Here is a 22,681-nt window from a genome sequence, read left to right as displayed (position 1 = left end):
AGGAGGACGGAAGTGATGAATATGGGGAAAAAAAGCCACAAAAGAGCACCTGACTAACCTTGTAGATGCCGTTTCTTCCATAACCGGGTAGAGATGCCGACTTGTTGTACGGGAAGCCTACGGAAAGAGCGATTCAGCGTTAAAAGTGCAGGAAAAGTCCCATTCTAAAGCCTGATTTGTTTGTTTTTTTTTGTTTGAGACTGACTCGGCTGGGAGGTGTCGGTGGGCAGGCTGCAGGTGGACTTGCGCGGGTCCGAGTCGTCCGGCCCCATGTGCCCGTCGATCTCGTTCTTCAGGATGCTCCAGCTGGTCCTCTGTGGGGAGCGACAGCAGACAAGAGAGACCAGACATGGAGACAGAGAGGCGGAGAAGTGATGGTGATGAACAGGTGGGTTAGTGAATTAGTGAATGGATATTTGTGTAAAGGATGGGGGGAAAAAAAATGATTTTGGTAGAAGTAGAAAGATGCAAACTGGAGTTGGCTCACACCCACCTTGCCATCCTCCCCATCCTGCCAGGAGGTTCTAGAGGCTGTAAAACAGTCACATGTTACAGGAGGCCACAGTTTATGGAGTAGCAGCAGTTTCCTGTGAGCCGCACTGAGCTGCACTATGGACTCAATCCTCCCCCGGACCAACGCGTCAGCTGCAGACAGCATTCTCACTGCCGCTCCTGAGACGTTACTGCCGCTCTATTTATTGATCTAAACTTTACAAACTCAGGTCTCCAGAGTAAAGTGTCAACGAGAGGTCAAGACTAAAACTACTTTGATTTATTTGTGAATGCTAGGTCACTTTAGGTTGCGTTCACATGACATCATAGCTTTCGAAACAGCCTATAATTCAATAATTGGTGAGGCTAATGTGACTAGCTAGTGGTTAAAGTGATAGCGTGTAAGTTGAAATGTTTTACAGATTTCAAAGATTGTGTATAATTGACCGCCTGGGCCTGAAGTTTGACACAACATAAGTAATAATAAAAAAATAATGCCTTTTCTAATGTCCCTCCCTTTGCTCATTTCAGCAACTAATGAGAAGGCCTGTCAGGTCCAATCAGGATGGAGGGGGAGGAGCTTAATCATTTACTTTTGAAAATACTGTTCCTGCTCTCCTCATTTTGCAAACTAGGAGTAGATTTCTGGTTAAAGGCAGGACAAATTTGTCAACTGTCTTGTCTCTCCTCACTTTGCAAACTCACAGACTATCACTTTAATGTTCCCGTAATGGCTAGCCCTATCTGCGTGAAACAAAAACTGTCACAAAGTCCAGTAGCTCATTCATCGGTGGAAACTGCAGCCTCGTGCTCTGTGCAGCTGACACGTGTAGCACATCAAGCCCCCCCACAGACATTCGTATCCCTGTGGGGTTTTGGTGCATTTGCGACACATACAGTACATAAAGACTGGGGCACCACACACAGTGACAGTGACAGGGAACAGTGATTTCAAACAGTGCTGTGCAGAGACCACCACCACCATCATCAGAACAATGTGGACAGAGAGAGAGTAGCTAACGGCTGAGAGCGGACACACACATCACCACAGGACCACTACATGAGCGGGTGTAGAGGGGGCCGACATGCACCACAGGGGAATCTGAAGACCAGGCGCCAAGTACGGATCACTTTGATAATCATAAACCAAGAAATAATGTGGCTGCGATGTCAACGATGGAAAGCTGTGATTGATCATGAGGATAGCTGGTCTTATAGTGAAAATATTATCCCTTGATTCAATTGACTTTACATCAGGGGTGTCCAAACCTGCATCAGGGGCCGCAGACTGAGACGTAGAAGTTGTAGAAGTTGTCAACCGGACTGGGTCGCTTGAGGTGAAGACATTTTCAACAAAGGCCTTTCTTCTTATAACCAAGTGAGCTGGTTATAAGCGGTGTAAAAAACCCAGTCCGGTCAACAACTCTAGAAACTATGATGATACTGGACTAAGAGTCTAAACATTCATTTAGAGGAAGTTACTGCAAGACTTTAATTATCAATGAGGTTACGGTTGTGTAGAATGTTTAAACTTGCAGTAAATGGTTCGCCAAATCAGCGAGACGAAAGAGCTCATAAATAATTATTCTGAGGGCCCCCGGGTTAGGACACCCCCCGCTTTAGAAACAGTATTTGGCCGTGTTATTTAGTGTGTTTCTTTGTTGAGGCCTAACTTCTGGAGTGTGCTTTAACAGAAAATATGATTATGTTATCTTACATAGCGTTTATTTTTCAATTTTAAGGCGAGACACAGCGGCGAATTTATGACGACCAAATAATAATGTATGGAGGAGTTTTTTTGTGTTCAAGGCTTAATAACCAAGAGATATAGGAATTAGATATTGACAGATACTTCAGCACACCTTCAAAATACAAGTACAAGACTGAAAAGTTTGGAGTCTGTAGGAGCTACTAAAATGGAAATGTGGTCCTAAGAGTGCAATGGAACTCTCATTTTGAGAAAATTAGCTCTAAAGTTTTGAAACATACACTGCCGTTCAAAGGTTTGGGGTCACTTAAAGGCACTATGCCCGATTTTGTTCTACAATACAGGACAAAAACAATTTGTCCTCCTTCAGTATCTTGTACAGTCAAATATTTGCTGGAAAATATTGTCCATTTGTATCAAGCATTTGTATCAGTTGTTTGAACTGCAGGCTCGTTTTCTAGAATTTCCACTGAAAAGTGACTCTGCAAGTTGCGAAATGTGCCTATAAAGTTGTGTGAGTTTAGGCCACAACTAACTATTGAGTTTAGTGGCTTCCTTTTTTATTGCCTGTAATAAAAAAAAAAAGGCAGGTACAGGACCTTTGCAATTTTATGAGGATAACATTGAATTAATCAGAAATACAGTCACTGGCAATGTGGTAAATGACTATTCGAACTGGAAACTGGTGATTAAATGATGATTTAATGGAATGCCATCACTCAAGTGCTCTAATGGTACATTGTGTTAGCTAACTGTGTTAAAAGGCTAATTGTTTAGACTGTCTATTCTATTCTGTGAAATAGAGGCTATTCCATATAAGATTTTATGAAAAACATGAAACTGTACAGTGTATCCGAGCGGACATTCGCTGCTGCCATCTTTCGGAAAAGAAATGACCATATTTGGATCGTAGAGTCTTGTCTCGTGCTTCACGTGGATACCAAGCATATGTCAGTAGAGTGCGGCCATGTTGTAGTGACTTTCTAACAAACTCTGTAGTGTGTGAATCTGACATTCAAGCTAAGGCTAGCCAAAAATCTCCAAATAGACCACCTGAAGCATCTCGCCTTAATTTTCTGATGATTTGCCTGGATCTGGTAAAACTATAATCCAACAGTAATACAGTATTTGGATCAACCTCTACAACCCAAGCACCAGCCCTACACATGTAGATCCAACCGGGGCAGTGCATGTGAGGAACCTTGGGGCGACTAGGTGACAGGCAAACATGCGACACATCGTGCAGAGACCAGACCAGAAGGAAAAGAAGGTGTTAAAGAGAGGACTGTACCATGCTGTCTGTAGATGGGGGGTTTTCTATAGATATTATCTTTGACCATAGTCTCTGAAGATGGCAACAGATGCGCAAGGAGGAGAAAATATGGAATAAACCCAACGTGGGAGAGAAAGGAAGAGAGAGAGAATGGGAAGGGGGGAAAAAAAAGAAGCATGAGTTAGCCGTTATTGGGAAATGGGAAAACCCGGAGCAAAAGCAAAGAGAGGGCGGGGCGAGGTAAGGCTCAATTCAAAAACAACACATTTATCATTTTAATATGATCGTAGTCATGCTGCAATTTCAAAATACATACAAGTTACACAATTGTTTATAGACCGTTTTAGTATCAGTAAAAACGTCAAACCAAAATCGGAACATTTCAAGCAAACGCCAGATGAACATTTTTGAGACAAGTACATTTTCAGATCACGTCAGATTGTAGATCAAGTCTGGATACCGGTTACGATATGTTTTCTACGGATCTAATGCAATGCTTCTGGACACATTAACATGAATCACAGACGTAGCACATAGGCAAGCGTTTTGTCATGTTTCAGGGTTTCAGCGTCTGAAACAATGGCCAAAAAGGACACGGACTATGAGGGCTATTAAGTGGACATGCGCTGGTTCTCCACTTAACTCATTTTCTCCTAGTTTTTGCATGTCAGACAACATATCTCTCAATGGGAACAGTGTGTCGGATCACATTGACTTATTTGTTATGTGATATTTGGGACGTCCCGATGGGAGGATGCAGACATTACATCGTCGTTCAATTTTAGGGCAAACTAAACCTCTGCGACGAATGGGGAAAATGGATCTGAAATATACTTACCAAACCAGAAGTAGATTTTTTTTTCAATGTGAACTAACTAGCTGATTAACTGCCATTTCTTTGAGTCCCATTTGGTGGCCCTGCTGAAGGTGGGTGCTTACCTGGTATGTGGAAATGGCGCGGTGCAGCCACATACGTAGAGGCGGAGGAGGGCGACTTCCCGTCGGAATAGGTGGATAAGCTCGGGGTACTTCGGCCACTTTCACTTCCTTTCGTTTAGATTTGTGGAGAAAGGGAGACGTTGCGGTAAAAACAAATATGATATATTAGCAAAGAAAGGTATTGAGCGACTTGTTAAGAAACAGTTTTGTTACTGAGTGATGAAAAAACACACAGTGGCAGAATAGTTTTTTGTTTCTGCTTGTAAATGGCACGTCTTTACGTATGTCAATGTTTTCTCATCACTGATCATTTTGTTATGAGTACACAGGGCGATGAAGTCAACAACAGGCCTGAACAGACCCGGCACCGTACGCCCAGGTCTGTGAGGGAGGGTCCGACGTGTGAGCTGACAGAACGCAGCCTCCAACACAAATCAACCGCCCCGCACAGATCTGGACGGAGGTGGATGAGATCACTGACAAACGGGCTCAGTAATCCCCGACACACCGCATGCCTGTTTACAACACACAACACAACTGTTAGTGCAGCGTGGCACAATAAACCGATAAACCTCCGAGGCCTCGCCGAGCAAAGCTGTGAGAAGATAGAACTGTTTTTCGAAGCGCTGATCATTGCGAGCAACTTTTATGGGCCAGACTAATTTGTGTACATGTGTGCAGTCTTTCACAGCACACATCTAAAACCAGTGGCGCAGAATATAACATACCACAGCAACTGGCAAGCAGAGGCAGAGTTACAGCAGCACAGCGGCTGGAGCGACCCTTTCATCCTCCCTCGCCGCCTCTCCGCCCTGTCACACTGAATATGGCAGAGAGCCTCACCGTGTACGTGACTTCTGTAACCCCGCTCTACCTCATGCTTCTAATCAGACGATTCCATGTTCCAAGAATGCATATGTTAGCTCAGGGCAGTCTGCGGTATTAAAATAGCTTCCCAAAAAGGCAAGGACTTTCCAGACGCTAAGGCTTTGAGCATTTTGTTAAATGTCAGAGAGGTCAAATGTTTTTATTGGCTATTAAATCCTGAAATAATTTTCAGGTAAAAAGACATATTTTATCACAACTATGTAGCATTTTTGATCACTCTGCAAAAGTCAAATACCTAGCAATCAAATCCAAAAGCCATTTGAACAGCCACAATTGGAAAATCTGGCAAAGCCTATAGTTCAGAAACAGTTTATGAAATATATGATTATTGTAGAAGCAGTTCATATTTAAGTCTTCCCTTAAATATTCTTGTTTCTGGGTGTCTTTAAAACATGCGCAGTGAACTGATCCCCGTGACACACGATGGAATGAACAAAAGACCATTAAGTTAGAGTAGGAGTTCAAAGCAAGCAAGGAAGGTCAAGCAAGTCAATGGAATTATGACATCCTAAAACCTTAACCAGCCTAAAGGATTTTACACTATACAACAAGTCAACCATGCAACGACAACCATGTCCACAGTCACAAGGCGAGCACAATGGGGGGAAAAGTAGGGGCCCTAAGTGCGATCCTTGAGGTGCACCATGAAACCTGACGACACGATACCTTACAACAACATCACAATACCTAACCATTCCGACAACGATAGACTATGAACGGGCTATGGGTTACCGTCGGGCGGAGGTAAACTGAGATGGAGGGAGTTCTTAGTGTTAGGCTCAGGTTCGGGGTCCGCCGTGAGCCCTGGGAAGTGACAAGAGATTATGGAGCAGGGAGAGACGAGGCAAAAAGGGAGAAAATAAATAAATAAGTGGGACTGGTTTGTGATGTTAGTTTTGGGCATATGGTATCGCGTATAGACTAAGCAGTTTCATGGCTCTTCTGTGATCAAACAGCAGTTGCAACAATTGAACTTGGCACACACTGAGTCACTAGTCTACGGTTAACCAAAAACCCGCGGGCCAGATTCCAAACTTTCCAAGACTTGGTTAAAATGGTGCTTAAAACCATGCCATGCCAAGTGAGGTCAGACTGAGTTTGGTGGTTGTATCACAGCACTCCAATCTTTGAGACCGATGAAGTCTAATACAGAATGTAATAGCAACAAGGTGCTATTTGGAACTCCTTTAAAATGGTCATCCAGTGACACAAATATTTGTAATGTTATATCTTTCAGTTTGTTTAAAGAGTGATTGAATAAAGGCCTTATATGACACTTAGAGCCCAAATATGGGCCCTGGCTGATAAGCTATGAATAGCTTCTGGGGAGTCCCACAAATCATACAATGTGTATACATACAATATGTGCGTAAGTAGCATTACCAAATTTGTGCCAAACCATGTCAACTAATCCATAACAATATACAATCTAAAAATAAGGGTTTCCTCCTTTCAGAATTCTGTATTAGACCTGTTATAAGACCTCAGCGTGCCTGGATACCTCTGAAGTAAGGGATGTAGTTGTGTTGCTGCAGCATGGCCAACGTGGTTGGGTTTAAGTGTAAGGCAGTGCCCCCTGGTGGTATGGGAGAGCACTTGCCACTACTGAACCCTCCACCGGTGCTTCCTTCAGCACCACCGCTGTTGTGGTACCCGGGCAGGGAGGAGTACTTATGGCCCCCCGTGACATTCGGGGGCAACAGGAGAGAATTGGTGTCCCGCGGCAGGCTGCTGTATCGGCCAGTGAGGTGTGTGTCTGGTCCAATAGCTCCATTCAAAGAAAAACAAATTCCAATTCAAACATTGGAATAATGAGAATGAATGATTCTCTTTTATGTTTTTCAAATTTTTCAAAAGTACATTTTAAAATGAATAAAAAAAGTAAAATACCAGTGTGATAACATACATAGCTTTCAAAGCGCAATGAACATGAATACTCATCCAAAACGTTGTGATGCCTAAATCCCACAAAAATGTGTGTGTGGATCTGTAACGGATTGGATACCTGGCCGGCTGTAGTTCTGTGGGGAGCGTGAGGGAGTGTAGCGCCCGTAGCCCCCCAGGGAGCTGTTGGAGCTGGGGCTGGAGGGTCGTCTCTGCCGGGGAGATTTTTCACCATCACCCTGGACGCACAACAGACAGAAACAGATTGAGCAAGCTAATGCTTAAAAGATTACACATGGAAACACTTCACAACAAGCAAAAACTGGGATAAACACAAAATACTGTTTGTTTCTTAGCAATAACTTCCACTAAATATTCGTACTGCTGAATGTTGATGGGCAGTAGGCGACCGTGCCAATCTGCCAATTTAGAAAACATCAAGAAAGTTGGGAGAACACACTCAACACTTCCAAAATTAGATACACCAAAGTTAGGAATGAAGTAAAAGCAAAAACAACTGAATCACCACTGAAAACCACTTTAGAAAGAAGTTGGGTGCAATTTCACAATAATAAATCAAAACATTTTCAGTTCATTTGAAACAAGGCACTACAAAAGAAAACCAGACGTTAGTTGACTGAACACAGCAACAACCGAACGACAAAGACAATATTCCACATAATCACAGATACACGGGAGGTCATGTGACACTGACAGGCTGCACCACACAGACAGGGAAACGTTAGCGTGCGTTACCTCTGTAGGCGTAGGAGAGAGCAGCTGGGGGGACTGCGAATGGAGAGTGACAGAGGACAGGCTGAGTATGTGCAGAGTAGGCCCGTCACTATAACCATAACATGTAGTACTTATTGAATATATTCTAATTTAACTTCATTTCAGTGCATCTTGCTGCCCAAACTGGGATTGTCCTGGAAAGAATTGGAAAGATCTTATCTCATCTTCCAGTCTGCGTTATAGTGGCAGGCCAAGTGAAGACGGCCTATGTGTCACTGTCAGAGTGCGGTGAGGTCATGGTGTTTGGGGAAGGGAGGAGTACGGTGTCCCGCTCGTTTTACCAGCCCAGGGCGACAGGTCCGCGGCTCCACTACAAAGCACTGGCGCGGTGAGAGTGAAGAGAGTAATGTGATGGAATGACAGGGGAGTGAAAAATGAAAGGAAACAGCTGTGTGACTGGTCAGGATGTGACCCCCCCCTAGAGGACTGAGAGTGCAACTGCAAAAACATGGCAGGAACGAGTTCTTAATTCTTCAATCAAAACATGGAAGCTCTGACAAAAATAATGATTTACTTTTGAGAAAATGCTATTTCCAGATTTATGTTCAAGGACAAGTAAGTATTATAGATACAGACGGCAACGTGTCATACAAGGGGGCGTGACCTAGCCAAGGGGGAAGAAAATGGAATCACAATTTTTGCTGTTTGATGGCGGACTATAAAAATATTTCTCACACGCAAATAAAGTCAAGCCAATACAGGGTCAATTTCAATGGCAAATTGTTCAGTAGAAGCCAGAAACGGCACTTGTTGCTAACATTAGCATATGTAGCGTGAAGCAAATGTAGCTTCCTGGTTAGCATTGCACGTTTTTTTATGGGCTGTTGAAGCACTTTGCTCCTCTACTCCACAACAAAACAAACAAAACAAACAAGAGAAAATTATTTAAAAAAAAAACGTTCTATAATAACTCCAAAACTACTTTAACAAAAGCTGAATCATGAATAAAGTTTTCTACTCAATAAAGGTACAGCGACATGGAGAGGAGCAAAGTAGTTCAACAGCCCATAATTACCATGCTACATGCTAACGCTAGCAACGACTGCTGTTTTTTTGCTGTGAAGAAAGCTCCATATGGACCCGATTTAGACTTGACTTTATTTGTGTGTGATAAATAAGTTTATAATCCATCAGAAAATGGCTAAAAAGTGCCACTACTTCCTTCCCCCGCGGCGAGGCCACACCCCCTTCTATGACGCGTATGTCTGTATCTATGTAGTAGAGAAATATATTTATAATTCAGCATTAGTTAAAATATGGTGGAGAAATGGGAGAAACAGTATGGGCATGCCGTAAGCATCTATTGGAACAAAGGCTATAAGGCTAAAGCTACATACATAACATAACACCTTGGCAGAGCGCAACCACACATTTCTGCTCAAGGCACTGAAATTCAGGACTCTTATAGACATAGTAAACGTCATCTGTTGTGGAAGACATGATTTCATTGTGTGGAGCCTGGATGCCCCCGGCTGGGATGAACGTACCTCTCCGTAATGCCTCTCTTCAGACGGATAGCTGACATAGGGCGAGTAGGAGAGCATGTCCGGTCTGTCAATATTATAGATGGCCTTGGTCTTCGGGAGAGCAGCCAGGTCCTTGTAATCCAGCATCTCCTCACCCAGTTTGGCCTGGGTGGAGAAAGGAATAAAATGAGACTGAAGTGTGACGATAGCGCTCTCTGGTGAGCGAACGTGTGCAGTGCAGCCTTACGTAGATGACTCTGTTGGGAGAGCCCGAGGCGCTGGAGGCCGGGACTGAGGTAATGCTCTCAGATGAAGTCCGAGTTACCTTATGTGCAAAGTAAAAACAAAACAGTTACTCGTAATATTAGGGGATGGAACAGGCTAGTGCACAGTGCACAACACAATGGTTTGAGAGAGTATAAGAATATGCAATGACATTCTTCAGTAACACTTTAGATTACTGCCCGCAAGTTCCATGTGTAGGTACAGGGAACAAGTACTCACACATGTTAGTACAGGTAAGCACATATTGAAGTGCAAGGCTTAATAAAGGTGTCATTGTGCATGGTAGACAATAAAGTTTTTGCTATTCTATTCTATTTATTACAACATGTACCGTAATAAAGGTGTAAATTGGGGAATAACAAAAGTGCAAATACACCCGACCTAATGTGTAACTAACTACACATGAGCACGGGGTGTAATCAAAAGTGAGACGCTGTGTACACCTTTATTGCACCTTTACTACGCCTTGTATAGGGCTGGGTACCATTGAAAAAAATAGTTTAGGTACTACTGGTATCCTGTTGGTCATTAAAAACTGAGGGGGCAATTTGGAAAATAGAGGGAAATATGGAAAGAAGTGGGGGAAAAATGGGGGAAATTGGAAAAATAATTTGGTTTAAAAAAAAAAAAGGCTAAAAATTCGGTGGAATGTGGGAAAACTGTTTAAAAAAAGGGAAAAAAACAAGAAAAATGTGAAAAGTGCTTATTCCGCCCTTTGGTGCTTTAAGGTATCGAAAACCAAGTATGGTTAAAGTATCATTAAAGTATCGAAGTATCGGTATCGAAGAAAATGTGACGTGCCCAGTCCTAACCTTGTACCCCTTTGTCACACATACACCTACATATTGTAAACCTTTATGACTCTTTGTACACCATTGATACACCTTGCACTTTAATGTTTTGTACTTACACGTGTACTTACTTTACCGTTACCTGTACCTACACATGGAACCTTCGGGCTTTGACATTGTGCTGATAAAATGTCAAAAAGTACGATATCACGGCTTTGCACCATACGGCTGTGAATCCTGCACTGACCAGCCAGTAAAAAGTGCATATGTAAAGAGTTGAACACTGGAACACAAGCACAGTCCAAACATGTATTCTTTTGCTTACATTAGTGAAGCGACGTTGTGCATTAATTCATTAGTTTTCGCCGTCACACAAGTTGAACAGGGAGTGGACAATACGCCGCTCCTCCTTTCTCTCCTCAAATTGTGTGTTGCTCAAATCCCATGCAACAAAATGACTGTTACAACAACAGCAGCCGTCACAAAAATGTTCGCCTTCTAACTTTGTGTACACGATAAAGCGCATAGATTTTGAGGCTCCACCCATGCAAGCGGTTGTGAGGGGCAGTGGCAGTAGCCGGGTCCACCAACCTCTTGCTCGCGGACGTCATTGAGCTGTATCCGCACCTGCTTCTGGGAATAAACGGTCAGCAATGAAGAAGGCAGATGGAAGAGCAATGGCTGAAGCTAGCATGTACTGTATAGCGTATTTTATTTTATTTTTTTTCTCCTTCAAGTGAACGCATGTGTCCAGGTGGCTGATTTGGCTATGATAACGTGGCCCCTCCGCAGAACACAGATGCGCTTCTATTTGGGGAACGGCTGTGTTTGACGACATGACAGTGCGCTCCACCCACCTTACTCTTCTCTTCCTGCTTGGCCGCTTGTCTGCACGGAGGATGCCAGATTGAGTTTCCTAATGACGCACAAACAACAGTGAAATTCAGGATTTGTATGTTTTTGTGGCTGTGGAGTTAGTTAGTATTAGTAGTCATTATAAATAAGAAATAAAGAACCGTAGCAACTTCAATATTCATATTACTGGCTGCTGTGATTAAGAGGCCTGTCCATTTGTTATGAGCAAAAGACAAGAAAAAAATACTTCTCCATAGAATAAGAGTGATGGAGAATGATGGAGGTTAAGAGGCTCTGTGCATGTTGAGAATTTTGGACTTACTTCCTGTCCACATTTAAATGTAAATTAAACATAAAATAAGATTAAAAAGAAAACAAAAACAGAAGAAAACTAAAATAAAGCTAAGCCGAATGTGTATTTCACAATTTGCTAGCGTCAAATAACGTTAGCCTTTAGCTTCAATGGTAAAACACTTACAGAGAACACAGAAGTTTTAAGTACTTCTGTGTGCAAAGTTTTAACATGTGATTATACGAACGCTGCCTGTTTTCTGCCGCGTGCCGTTTACTTTTTTTTTTTCTTTTTTTCAGCGAGACATGGCTAACTCTCCATAGGAATAAAATACAGACAAGAAAAAGTCTAGAAAGTTAGCATCATCATCTGTATGCTAACTCATGACCATAAAACACACTATTTTAATTTCAAAATGAAATAGTATATAGCAAGATGTTTATAAGAAGGGCCTTTTGTTTGTATTTCATTCCAAATAATTGCTCAGGGTTACTATGGATCACTTGCCTTTAAAGTCTTGGTATTTGACAATAGGGAAACGGAAAGGTACTTTTATTTTAATGATTCTATGCAGACAGGGTGCCGCCTTTACTAGAGTTGTCAGTACAAAGTTAAAGCAAATGTACAACCAAAAACATGAAGGCGGCCAGGCTATAAGGTTGTTTGTTCCTTTAGATAGTTTTCATACCTTGCAGGTACATTTCTTCTCCCTCCGCAAACATTTGCTCACAGCGGGCGCAGCGGGCACATGTGGGGTGGTAGTGCTTCTCTCCAGCCTAGGGAAACACAAACGGCAGGTGAGGGCTGCAACTGGATATGTGGGTTTAGCCTCAAAGCATGGAAACAAAAGTCAATTCAGGCAGCATATTTTTACTTGCTATAACTTCAGTAGGAGCTTCCAAAATTGTTACTGGCCGGTTCTGAAAGCTTATTCATGTCCCAAAACAGTCAGGGAGTGTATTTACTACTATGCAAGAAGAGCATACAACATCGTCACATAATCGAAGGTATAAAAAGATTTAAAATGGCTCAATAACTCTCCATTAGCACCGTGTTGTATTCTCTCCCACAGGCTTTTCCCATTTGCCCGTCTTTGGCGCCTGTTTTAATTCATCCATTGTTCAGTGACATTTGCTGATGCAGCGTGAAGAGTTGCTCTCTGGAGAGTCACTGGGCTGGTTATTATTCAGCCTCCAATTAGCATTCAAGTGCCACCAGCTCCATACAACAGCAGGGTGGCGTCTCGCGTTCTGCCAGAGGGTGGAGCTGTTGTTGCATCAGGAGTACTTCACATTTCATGAGTGACTATGCTTTTTTATCCTGTTTAACTTGTATTTAGTTAGGAGTAGTAGTAAATAAAAACATTCCCAGCTATCATCTGCTATGAAATATCCGTCTGTAATCATCTACATGCTCGATTGTGCTTGCATTGCAGGTGTTAGTGACATAAAGAAGTGCAAACTCGAGCAGAGCTGCCGGTAACTAAAAGTGCTCTTTCAACACTCCAGACCTGTGAGCAACGAGGTGATAAAGTTCTTATAAGCCACATGTTTGTCCAAAGCTACTTTGACTTTTACGAGTCGCACAGGATTGACCTCTTAACGATGGACGCAAATAAATGCTCCAGTCATGCTTCGGTCAGTTATAGGATTATCACACCTCATCTGTTCTCGTGTGGGCTGGGGAAAAAAACGTTTAAATCTATGCTTTCCATACGATGGGAAATTAAGTTAAAAAGACAAAACTTGTAACACTTTAATGAATGAATCACTTATTTAAAAAAAGATCTTCATTTGTTCATTCATAAGCACCAAAAATAGCAAACAGTGTGATTGCTAGTGAGACTTGAGAATATCAAAATTGCAACAAAAGTAAAATCAGTTGCTAGAAGAAATCACATTGCTTGGAGCCAGGCTTTTGGTCTTCTGGAAAGGATCCTATCCACTAGGGGGCGGTATAGCAGCAATGACAGCAAGGCGCCATGAGGACCAAAGAGAAGAGCTACCCTCACCCTTAAGCCCATCACTTCTAACAACACAGTGCAACATACAAAGAATTTCTAAACGATTTTTTAAGGCAACCAGCTTTTTCCTTAACCTAATCATTCCCAACTAACCTAAACTACACTATGTTAAGAATTATTATGCAAATCGCATTTCAGTGCTATAAAGGTAAAAAAAAAAATAGCCCACTGCAGCTGTTTCTGCTCGTCAAGCATTCCATAAATAGTTTAGGGGAGGCCAGATGGACCGTTTATGGACAACTACAAACCTCTGGAGGGTCCTACACCTTGATGTTTGGGAGACTCCAGAGGCACCAGGAGCTTCAAATACCTGTCTGCTGGCTTGTAGCAGCTGTTCTCTTAATCTGATGTATTTGTCTGGCAGAAACCGTCCTCATTGGTTTTCATACCTAGTTGAAGGTATGACTATTTCACGCTTTTCATCAGCAGAGAGATCCTTTTTCTTTCCCTTATTGCTTGAAAATGGTGGTCTGCTTAACAATGTGGAACGTCCTTTTTCTGCATAATAATTGTTAACATAGTGTCGACAAAAGGATGGCGTTACTATGGGGACACATGCAGCATCTATTCAGCACAATAACGTAGCACAAAGTTTTGCATACAATTTGCCCTTGCAGGCTCCACAGGCTGATAATACAAACAGTCAGTCCTCAGCGTGATCTCTCCTTCTGGCTTGTTTGGTGTTTTGACAACCAAGAATCTCCAACCAAACACCGTTATCTCACGAGGCGACACGCGCGGCCCCAAAAATGTGCGATCTGCGGACGCAACAATGATCTAAGCGGCTCAAGATGGGAGCGTTTACGTAACATTCAGCGCTTGCTTAACAGCAAGATGTGTCTCAATCCCTGCTCCCAAAGGGTTCAAGCCAACACTTTGCTACATGGGGAGCCTCCCTGTTTTTTTTGTTTTTTTTTCATCCAGCCGTTTGGATGTGGACTGAACGCGCATAACAGGACGTCTACACCCTTCTGCCCGGACGAAAAGCAGATGGAAGGAAAAACACATAGCGAACCGAAAGTTATGCGAGCACTTCTTTCAATGTGAAAACTGGCAGAAACAAGGAGGAATCTTTCCAAAAGTTCATAGTTTGACGGACCACAATTGGCCTAAGAGAGATAGTCCGGGGAGAGAGGAAGTTGACTTAGAAGCATTCAAGCCAAAAGATAAAAAAGCCGGAACCGTATTGAAATTCAAACATGGAAAGAATTTGGAAGCGCCAACGGAGACAGAGATGAAACACGCTCTTTGTGAGACTCCAATGCAGAGAATTAGCATATTCAAAACAAAGCCATGTAACAAATGCATATAGAAATCTTAATATGGACTTTTCAGAATTGCCAAAAGCTTTAGATGGAGTTAAATGTGATGCATTGCTCTCACGAAGTTTATTACCCGTCACAGCATTGCAGAACAAAGTGTGGCGCATTTACGGATTGTTTCGTAGGCTCTCACAATCACAGCAATTCAAATAAAGAAATTACAGGTTTTACAGAAGTAGGAGAAAATCTAGACTAAACTGCAGGCCGACTGTCTTCTAAAGATGTCCCTGTTTGGGCCAGTCAAACAAATCAGGGCAGCCATGGCATCATGATGTCAAAATAGGACTAAAGTATGGTTTGGCAAGAAGATAAAGTGTTTTTAGAGATCCCAGCCAAAGTATAGCAGTGAGAACAAAAACAGTGCCACATGAATGAATGACTAAGGCAGGCTGTTGTTATCCCTTAGTCATTTATTCTACCGCCACTCGCTCTCCTGCTCTCCTTAGCGATGCGACCGAATCGGATCTTTTGAACGGGCCTTTGACAGATCTTACTATTGGGAAGAGATGGATTTCTTTTGCCGGTTTTCATACATTTTGCTCAAATGTAACAGAGCAAACACTAGATAACAGAACAGGAGCAGAACAGGAACCACGAGTGAAAGGTAAGGCGAGAGTAGGTTTGGGCGAGAACGACAGGGGGCAAGGGGGGGAATCGGCAAGGGGGATGACCTCTCTCGCTGCTTCCGGCTTTGAGTTGTTTTTATTTTCCTCTCAGTTTTCTCTTTTCTCTCTTTAAAATTCCTCTCATAATTTAATAGATCAGGTCCTTTATTTGCCAAATGGAGTGATCTCATATATAAACTACAGTACGTTTACATGCCTGACCAAACTGTCCCAGCAAATGAATGGTGTGAATGTTTTGACCGTTTTCCTGCAGTGGAATAGTGATATATGTGTGTGATTTTGTTCCACCTTTATGTACTTTTGTATTATTGTACTTTTGCTTCAACCTGGTGACATATTTTTCTTGTTAGACAAATGTCTTTTGTGCATTGTCCCTGGTCAAATAAATTAACCTCTTAACCCCAGCCTGAACCGAGCACATTTTCTCCAGTCCGGCTTAACCCAAATCTAAAAGGTTACAGTCTATGTATATGCCAGTGTCACACCTCATTTGAAAGTCAAGGCCTAAAAAACTGATCTAAACCAGTCACTAGTCATTATATATTCACACCGTAGTCAGTGGTGGTTAGATACTACATGCACGTATTACAATGTGATGATGTCACAATGTCAACCTCATGGGACAGGCAGTTTTTGAAAGAGATCTCCAAAAATAAAGCTGACAAAAGTTGTTCCTCATCCGTATGTGATTCATTATACATTATTCTTATGCCTGAAAGTCCTTTCTACTGGACGCGCTCATCCTTTTGAATATTGTCACCACTTTTGGATACCTTTATGAGGAAATGATTAGACCACAGTTCACATGAGTTGGAAGAGAGGTACTTGACCTTTGTGACAGTTTTTGTTTCATGTGAATTACATTATAGGAATTACAGAGAAATTTGCGATACACTAAGACTAGAAATGTGTATTTTGACAGAAATTGTCTGAGCTTCAAGCAGCAAAAGCCAAACTAGAGGGACACTTTATGATTCTCTCTGTTGAAAATGACACACTGAAGAAAGACAGCCAAGCAGCTTTCAAGGCAGCAGTCGGAAACACAAACAACAAAGCAAGCTGCCGATAATAATTCACAGTTACAGAAGAAGCAGGCCAAGTTGGAAGAGGTGAAATGCATCGTGGAGTCAGAGAAGACGACGAATGAGGTAGGATTTCTCCAAACTGTGCGCTTCAAGACACATGAAACGCAGATGCAAATAGAGGGCAGTTTGTGGTGAAAGTTGAAGAGTGTAGGTCTTCTTTTAAAGGTCAAGGGTTTAGAAAATTGAATGGGCTTTGTTGTTAGCATCTGTGATTCCAGATTTAGGAGAGTCTGTCTTGTGTAACTGCGGCAAAAGTGAGAAGCGAATGCAAGGGCTGTTGGCATCACGATGGGAGGCAGGGGGATGCATTTTTGGCAGACCTGTCCGTTACTTTGTCCAGAGACTATGAAAGTGTGAAAGAGGACACTGAACGAGTTAAGGTTACGTCGGAAGAGATGAATTCAGCGCGGACTCGGAGAAGACGATGGATGAGCTGGAAAATGTTTGAAGACATCAGAGATCGAACTACCAGGAAACACGGAAAAACACGACAACAACGTTAAAAAAAACGCAAATAACACACAACAAAAACAAGGAAGAATTGCTATTGGCATAACGTAAACCCTGACACCGAGTCTTGATATAAAAAGGCTCTTTGCTGGCTCTGCGGATGCGCTGGTGTAGCTCAAGGGTTACTTCGATTGCACTTCTCTCCTGCAGAGATCGCCAGCCTTCTTGCCCAGTAAATGACTTGGCGAGCCTTTTTTATTATAATTGCGGTAAAAAGTTTAACATGACACGCATACCAGCGATCGCAATGTCGTCACATCCGTTGGCCGTGGTCGGCATTTTACATTTTCATATTTGATAAACATTTTATTAAAATCCTATAATCAGCAAGAACAATGTCCATAAACAGTGCATTGCTTCTCTTGCGCTGCAACAGATCTTTCATTTTATTAAACCGAGTTAGAGGCCTGTGTGCATCAGCTGTTGCCGACCATTCACCAAAACATCCGGCGAAAATTGCGGAAGTAAACAATAACAGCGATCGCTCGTATTTAAAAGGCTGAAATGAATCCTGCATTGGTCATTTCTGAGCAAATGAGGTCCAAGACGATATGCATTTGCTGGTTGGCTTCTCAAAAAGTCAATTTAAAAATGAATTACGAAGAGACATAAATCCAGTCACTACCCTGACAACTATGCCTTTATTTCCCAGGGGACCAAAAAAAATTATTAATTGACAAGCGCAAGTTTCTAAGCAGGAAGTCCACAAAGAGGGGAGCCAAGAAATCTCCTATGACAATTATTATGCCAACTATTCTAATAAAACACCTATAAAGTTTGATCTGTATTAATCATTGTAGGTGATTGGTCCTGTTATCCCTGAGGCAAGTTAAGTTCCTATTCAGCCTGTTATTGACTGCATTTTGTGAGTCCCTCCAGAGCAGAGTCTCTGAGCTCAGATAAATGCCACGGCATTTGGAAATCCCGCTCCACTGGTCACTGTGTTAAAGGGCCGTTGACCTCAGGAAAGGGCTGAAACACTTCTAACAGAGTGGCATTTCACTTCAAAAAGTAAGCAAGTAAGGCAAGGCGAGGCAAGGCAACTTTATTTCGTACACAAGGCAACTCAATGCGCCCAGAGTAGACTCAAGCCATCAAGGTACGAGAGGGATTGTACATGTTTTAGTGGCAGTGGTTTGATGTTCAAAAACAAAATCGGCATCAGATATTTTTATTACTATTTTCAAAGATTACAGATGTTTATGTTGCTTTGTGAAATTTCTCTTCGGATTGAGGCTTAAAAAGGATATTACGGATACTGTAAACACGCCACACGTGAGCAGGTTAGGTCACCGCTCTTGCCAGCTCCAGGTACGCTTCCTCATCCCCGCTCCTGGGCTACAGGAGATAGAGAAAGGATGCGGATGATGTCACTGGCTCTCACTGGTTTCTGATGTCTCCGCTGCTCTCCAGACACTTCACCCGATACGCGTCGATGAAAGGGGAGCGCGCGATGAAAGCGACAGATTGCGGTTTATTCCCATAATGCTGCTCTGTTGTTGGGAGGTCACCGAGGGGGCTTCCAGGACCCCCCGGCCTGAGCAGAGCTTTCTTCCCCTGACACTCCCCTTCAGCCCTCCTCTCCTCTCCGCCCCGTCCCAGCCCCAGGTGAGTATCGTGTGTCGAGTCACACCTTTAGCCGGCTCACAGCAGGCCAATCTGAGGGTGATGTCAGTGTGCAGTGCCTCTTCCAAACTGCTCAGCTCTATAGTCGTGATTCGTGACTACAATCCAAAATATCCCATCTTATCTTTGGCAAAAAGGACTTAAAAGTGCTTGAATTACTGGAAGTATGTTTGGACGACTCATGATTCTAAAATGAGCACGAAGAACTTGCCATGTCAATGCAGAACAATTGGAAGTAGTTGTTTGTCCTGAATCATCCAGCTCTTCTACTGTCATAAGCAATGAGGCTTTAATGATTGTGGGTGACTCAGCAAAAACAGGCAAAGAACATAAGAGGATGAGAAGGCAATTTAGAACTGGACAGAGATGAAGCATTGGGCAATAAAAAACCTTCAGATTATTATGACTGATCAGTGTGCTTACAAAGGAATAATGAAACTATGCTAACTGTGCACACACTGTCCTAGCAAAGAACAGAAAAACAAACTCAAGAACATGAAAATTTGCCAAAATATGAAATTCCAGTTCAAAATTCATGGATGAAAGAATTACAAAGAAAACCTGACAAAACCATTTCTTCTAAAAAAAAAGGTCTCTCACTGTTAAGGGCTCAGTACGCGATAACACACGGTTGTTCCTCTGCTTCCATAAGAAAGAGCACATGGGCGGAGCCACAGAGGAAACATATAAAAATGCTACGTGCAGATGTTATGCTAACAGCAGTTTATGTAATGCTAACAGTGGCTAAATGCTACACCTTTCCAAAATCAGTACAATGTGAAATATTTAATCCCGTAGGACCATAAATACGAACTATGAAGGTAAGCTACGTGCAGATGTTATGCTAACAGCAGCTTAAGTTATGCTAACAGCAGCTAAATGCTAAACCTTTCCAAAATCAGTACATTGTTGTGAAATATTAAATCTCGTAGGACCTAAAGACGAACTAAGAAGGTAAGCTACGTGCAGATGTTATGCTAACAGCAGCTTATGTAATGCTAACAGTGGCTAAATGCTACACCTTTCCAAAATCAGTACAATGTGAAAAATTAAACCCCTAGGACCATAAATACGAACTATGAAGGTAAGCTATGTGCAGATGTTACGCTAACAGCAGCTTAAGTTATGCTAACAGCAGCTAAATGCTAAACCTTTCCAAAATCAGTACGATGTTGTGAAATATTAAATCTCGTAGGACCTAAAGACGAACTATGAAGATAAGCTACGTGCAGATGTTATGCTAACAGCAGCTTATGTAATGCTAACAGCAGCTAAATGCTACACCTTTCCAAAATCAGTATGATGTTGTGAAACATTAAATCTCGTAGGACCTGCCTGTTTTAGTGAGGGCTGTCCTCGCTCTCCGCTAGCAAATCAAAGGCCGGCAGTCCGGTCACGTCATGCTAGAGTCAATTCCGAAAACCAAAAGCCGCCATGTTTGGCCCTCCTCTGACACAGTTGAAACGCTGTTAAACAGTAGCTGGGCACTGTGCAAGGTGAGTTTTGTCAACACCATGACTAAACCCAGTCAAACCTTGGGCTGAATCAGGTCTAAAATAACAAAACAGTGACTAAAGTACATCTAAATAACCAAAAGAGGTCAAAACCCTGAATTAAACAAACTCTAAGGACAGCTGAGGAGTCTAAGAGCCACCTCAAGCAGCCTCCTGTAACTTTGAAATCTTCTTTAGTCCATCAAAGCTTACATGACTACCTGACTTGGCCTTGAATCACGCCAAGAGTTAAACGACACAATGCATAATCTCTCATCTAACCATCCGTCAAGCCCACTTCCTTCGCGTGTGCAAGCTTTACCTTTACATCTCGGCAAAAACGCTTGATGGAAAGTAAACGGAGCTCACCGGTCGCTCACATGTCGCCGTGCAGCAGCAGAGCAGTCTTTTCTGGCACAATCCGGCTGCGCGGCGCGTGAAAAACAACTCTGCCTATCACTCGCACAAGCATTGCCTTTCTATTCTGCAACTCAAAGGGCTTGTCACAGAACTATTTGCAGTAAAGCTCCCCAGCTCCCCAGCCTTTGTGGAGTCTTTATGCGGCACACAAACAAAAATCAGGTCATTTCCTCACGCACATCGCGGCTACGGTGGCAAACGTTAAGATTATGACTTCATGGCGGCCACACGACCTAGGGGGGTGACGTCTTTTGACCCCCTCTACTGTACATGAAAAGACGACCGGACAGAGATCTGGTTTCATAAGAGGAGTGCGTAATATTTGTCCCCGAGGTGGGCAGGTGATGGTTTGCTACCCGAATCTAAAGTTACCTGCGAATGGAGAACAATAAGGAGTAAAAAGGCCTAAGGCGGGGCATAGGAAGCGGAGGTGGACGCATGTAAGCGCAGAGCTGTACAGTCACGCGGCCAGAGCGAAAATGTCAATAAAGGAGACAGGGATGCTGAGTGGACTAGAGTAAATAAATATGTTTTTGGTGGTGCGTGTATGTATGCATGTATGGAGCGTGATTTATGTGTGCATTAGTGGGGGCATGACCTGTTAAAATATTTATCATCCCGTGGGGAAATGAGGTCAACACCACATCCTGTTGTACGTACTGTAAGCATAATAACAGGAGAGGCCATTGCATAACCTCATGCAAAATGGAGTCGGACAAGATAATGTGAAAAATTGCTACAAAAACATAAAGATATGAATGACATTATCCTTCACTTAAGTAGGGGTGGGAAATATTAAATTATTCTACGTATTATTCAGGATTAACACCCAATGGGAGAGGAAATCCCTTTTCTTTGGCCCTCATCCAGGGAGCTAACATCGCTGTAATACCACCCCCTAGTGGTCAAGGGCGACTCCAAAAGACACTTTGTAAACAGCTAGCCTGGTAAACCCCACCCACTTCTCTTCTGCGTGAAAGAAGGTGGGTCTGGACACACACGGTGAACACGTGACTGAACCAATCACAACCATCACAGGGAATTGACAAGGTTACGTATTAGCCAAAAGTAATCATGGGTGAAGGAGTCGAGGATTTTGCCTCCGCTCTCTCGTCCGTTTATATTCAGTTTATAAATTGTGAATCGGACAACAGCCGTCGTCACGTCCGCTAATTGCTGATTGGTTTACTATGACTGACAATCTGTGCGCGTTAGGCTCCGTTACCAGACTAACTTCCCTGTGTGGAATGGGCAGGGAATAGTGTGGCAGAGCCAGGCAAGTAAACAGCATTCCTGTGTAGCTTTGCACTTCGTTTGCACTGCTTAAAAGCCTGGCTCCAAAGAGTGTTTCTTTTTCTAGAAATTGCTATGACCCATGTGACAACGCTGGGGTGGGTGTCATATTTTTTACCACGCTGGTTTTTGTACATCACCAATAAAAAGCTGGAGCCTAAGTCTATCATTGACAGACTCCGGAGCTATGTGGAGGCTTGTAGCCGGTTCACCCGTCCCATGAGGGCGGAGCTTCCTGCCTTTTGGCCCTTTTAAGGAACAGGCTTTGTAGGAGGAGATTGAGCAGCCATGTTAATTTCACAGACCTCATGGGATCATATTATTATGAATGGAGCTGAATGGAACGCCAGTGATCGCTTCTATCTTATAACTATGATTGTGCCCCTTTTCCTTCCTTAAATAAATAAAATGATCCCTGACTAAAAATGGGTCCAGTGGCAATCAATGGACAAATTCATCTTATTCATAATTATAAAAACTATTAAAAGTCATATATTTGTGTTTCATTAATATACATAATGTCATCAAAAGTATCGATGTCAGAATACAAAGGATCGATATTGCAATATATTGCTGAAAATCGATATACTGTATCATCACATCCCTAGTCTTAAG

At 42.7% G+C, this 22,681-nt stretch overlaps 1 protein-coding gene across 1 annotated transcript in view; it reads right to left on the bottom strand.

The window, feature by feature from the left end:
• Positions 1 to 22,681, bottom strand: part of ablim2 (actin binding LIM protein family, member 2) — a 56,658-nt gene that overhangs the window by 6,543 nt on the left and 27,434 nt on the right. Inside the window, exons 7-19 of the mRNA XM_079579674.1 lie at positions 12,357 to 12,444; positions 11,379 to 11,437; positions 9,693 to 9,770; positions 9,467 to 9,610; positions 7,941 to 7,973; positions 7,306 to 7,423; positions 6,802 to 7,068; positions 6,033 to 6,104; positions 4,413 to 4,520; positions 3,492 to 3,545; positions 494 to 531; positions 206 to 314; positions 59 to 117 (exon numbers count right to left, since the gene is read on the bottom strand). Of these exons, the coding sequence (XP_079435800.1) occupies positions 59 to 117; positions 206 to 314; positions 494 to 531; positions 3,492 to 3,545; positions 4,413 to 4,520; positions 6,033 to 6,104; positions 6,802 to 7,068; positions 7,306 to 7,423; positions 7,941 to 7,973; positions 9,467 to 9,610; positions 9,693 to 9,770; positions 11,379 to 11,437; positions 12,357 to 12,444 (1,227 nt within the window). The remainder of the gene's footprint in view (positions 1 to 58; positions 118 to 205; positions 315 to 493; positions 532 to 3,491; positions 3,546 to 4,412; positions 4,521 to 6,032; positions 6,105 to 6,801; positions 7,069 to 7,305; positions 7,424 to 7,940; positions 7,974 to 9,466; positions 9,611 to 9,692; positions 9,771 to 11,378; positions 11,438 to 12,356; positions 12,445 to 22,681) is intronic.

This window comes from Gobius niger (genome assembly GCF_951799975.1).
Source record: "Gobius niger genome assembly, chromosome: 21".
Lineage (NCBI taxonomy): Eukaryota > Metazoa > Chordata > Actinopteri > Gobiiformes > Gobiidae > Gobius > Gobius niger.
This window is presented reverse-complemented; position numbering and strand designations above follow the sequence as displayed.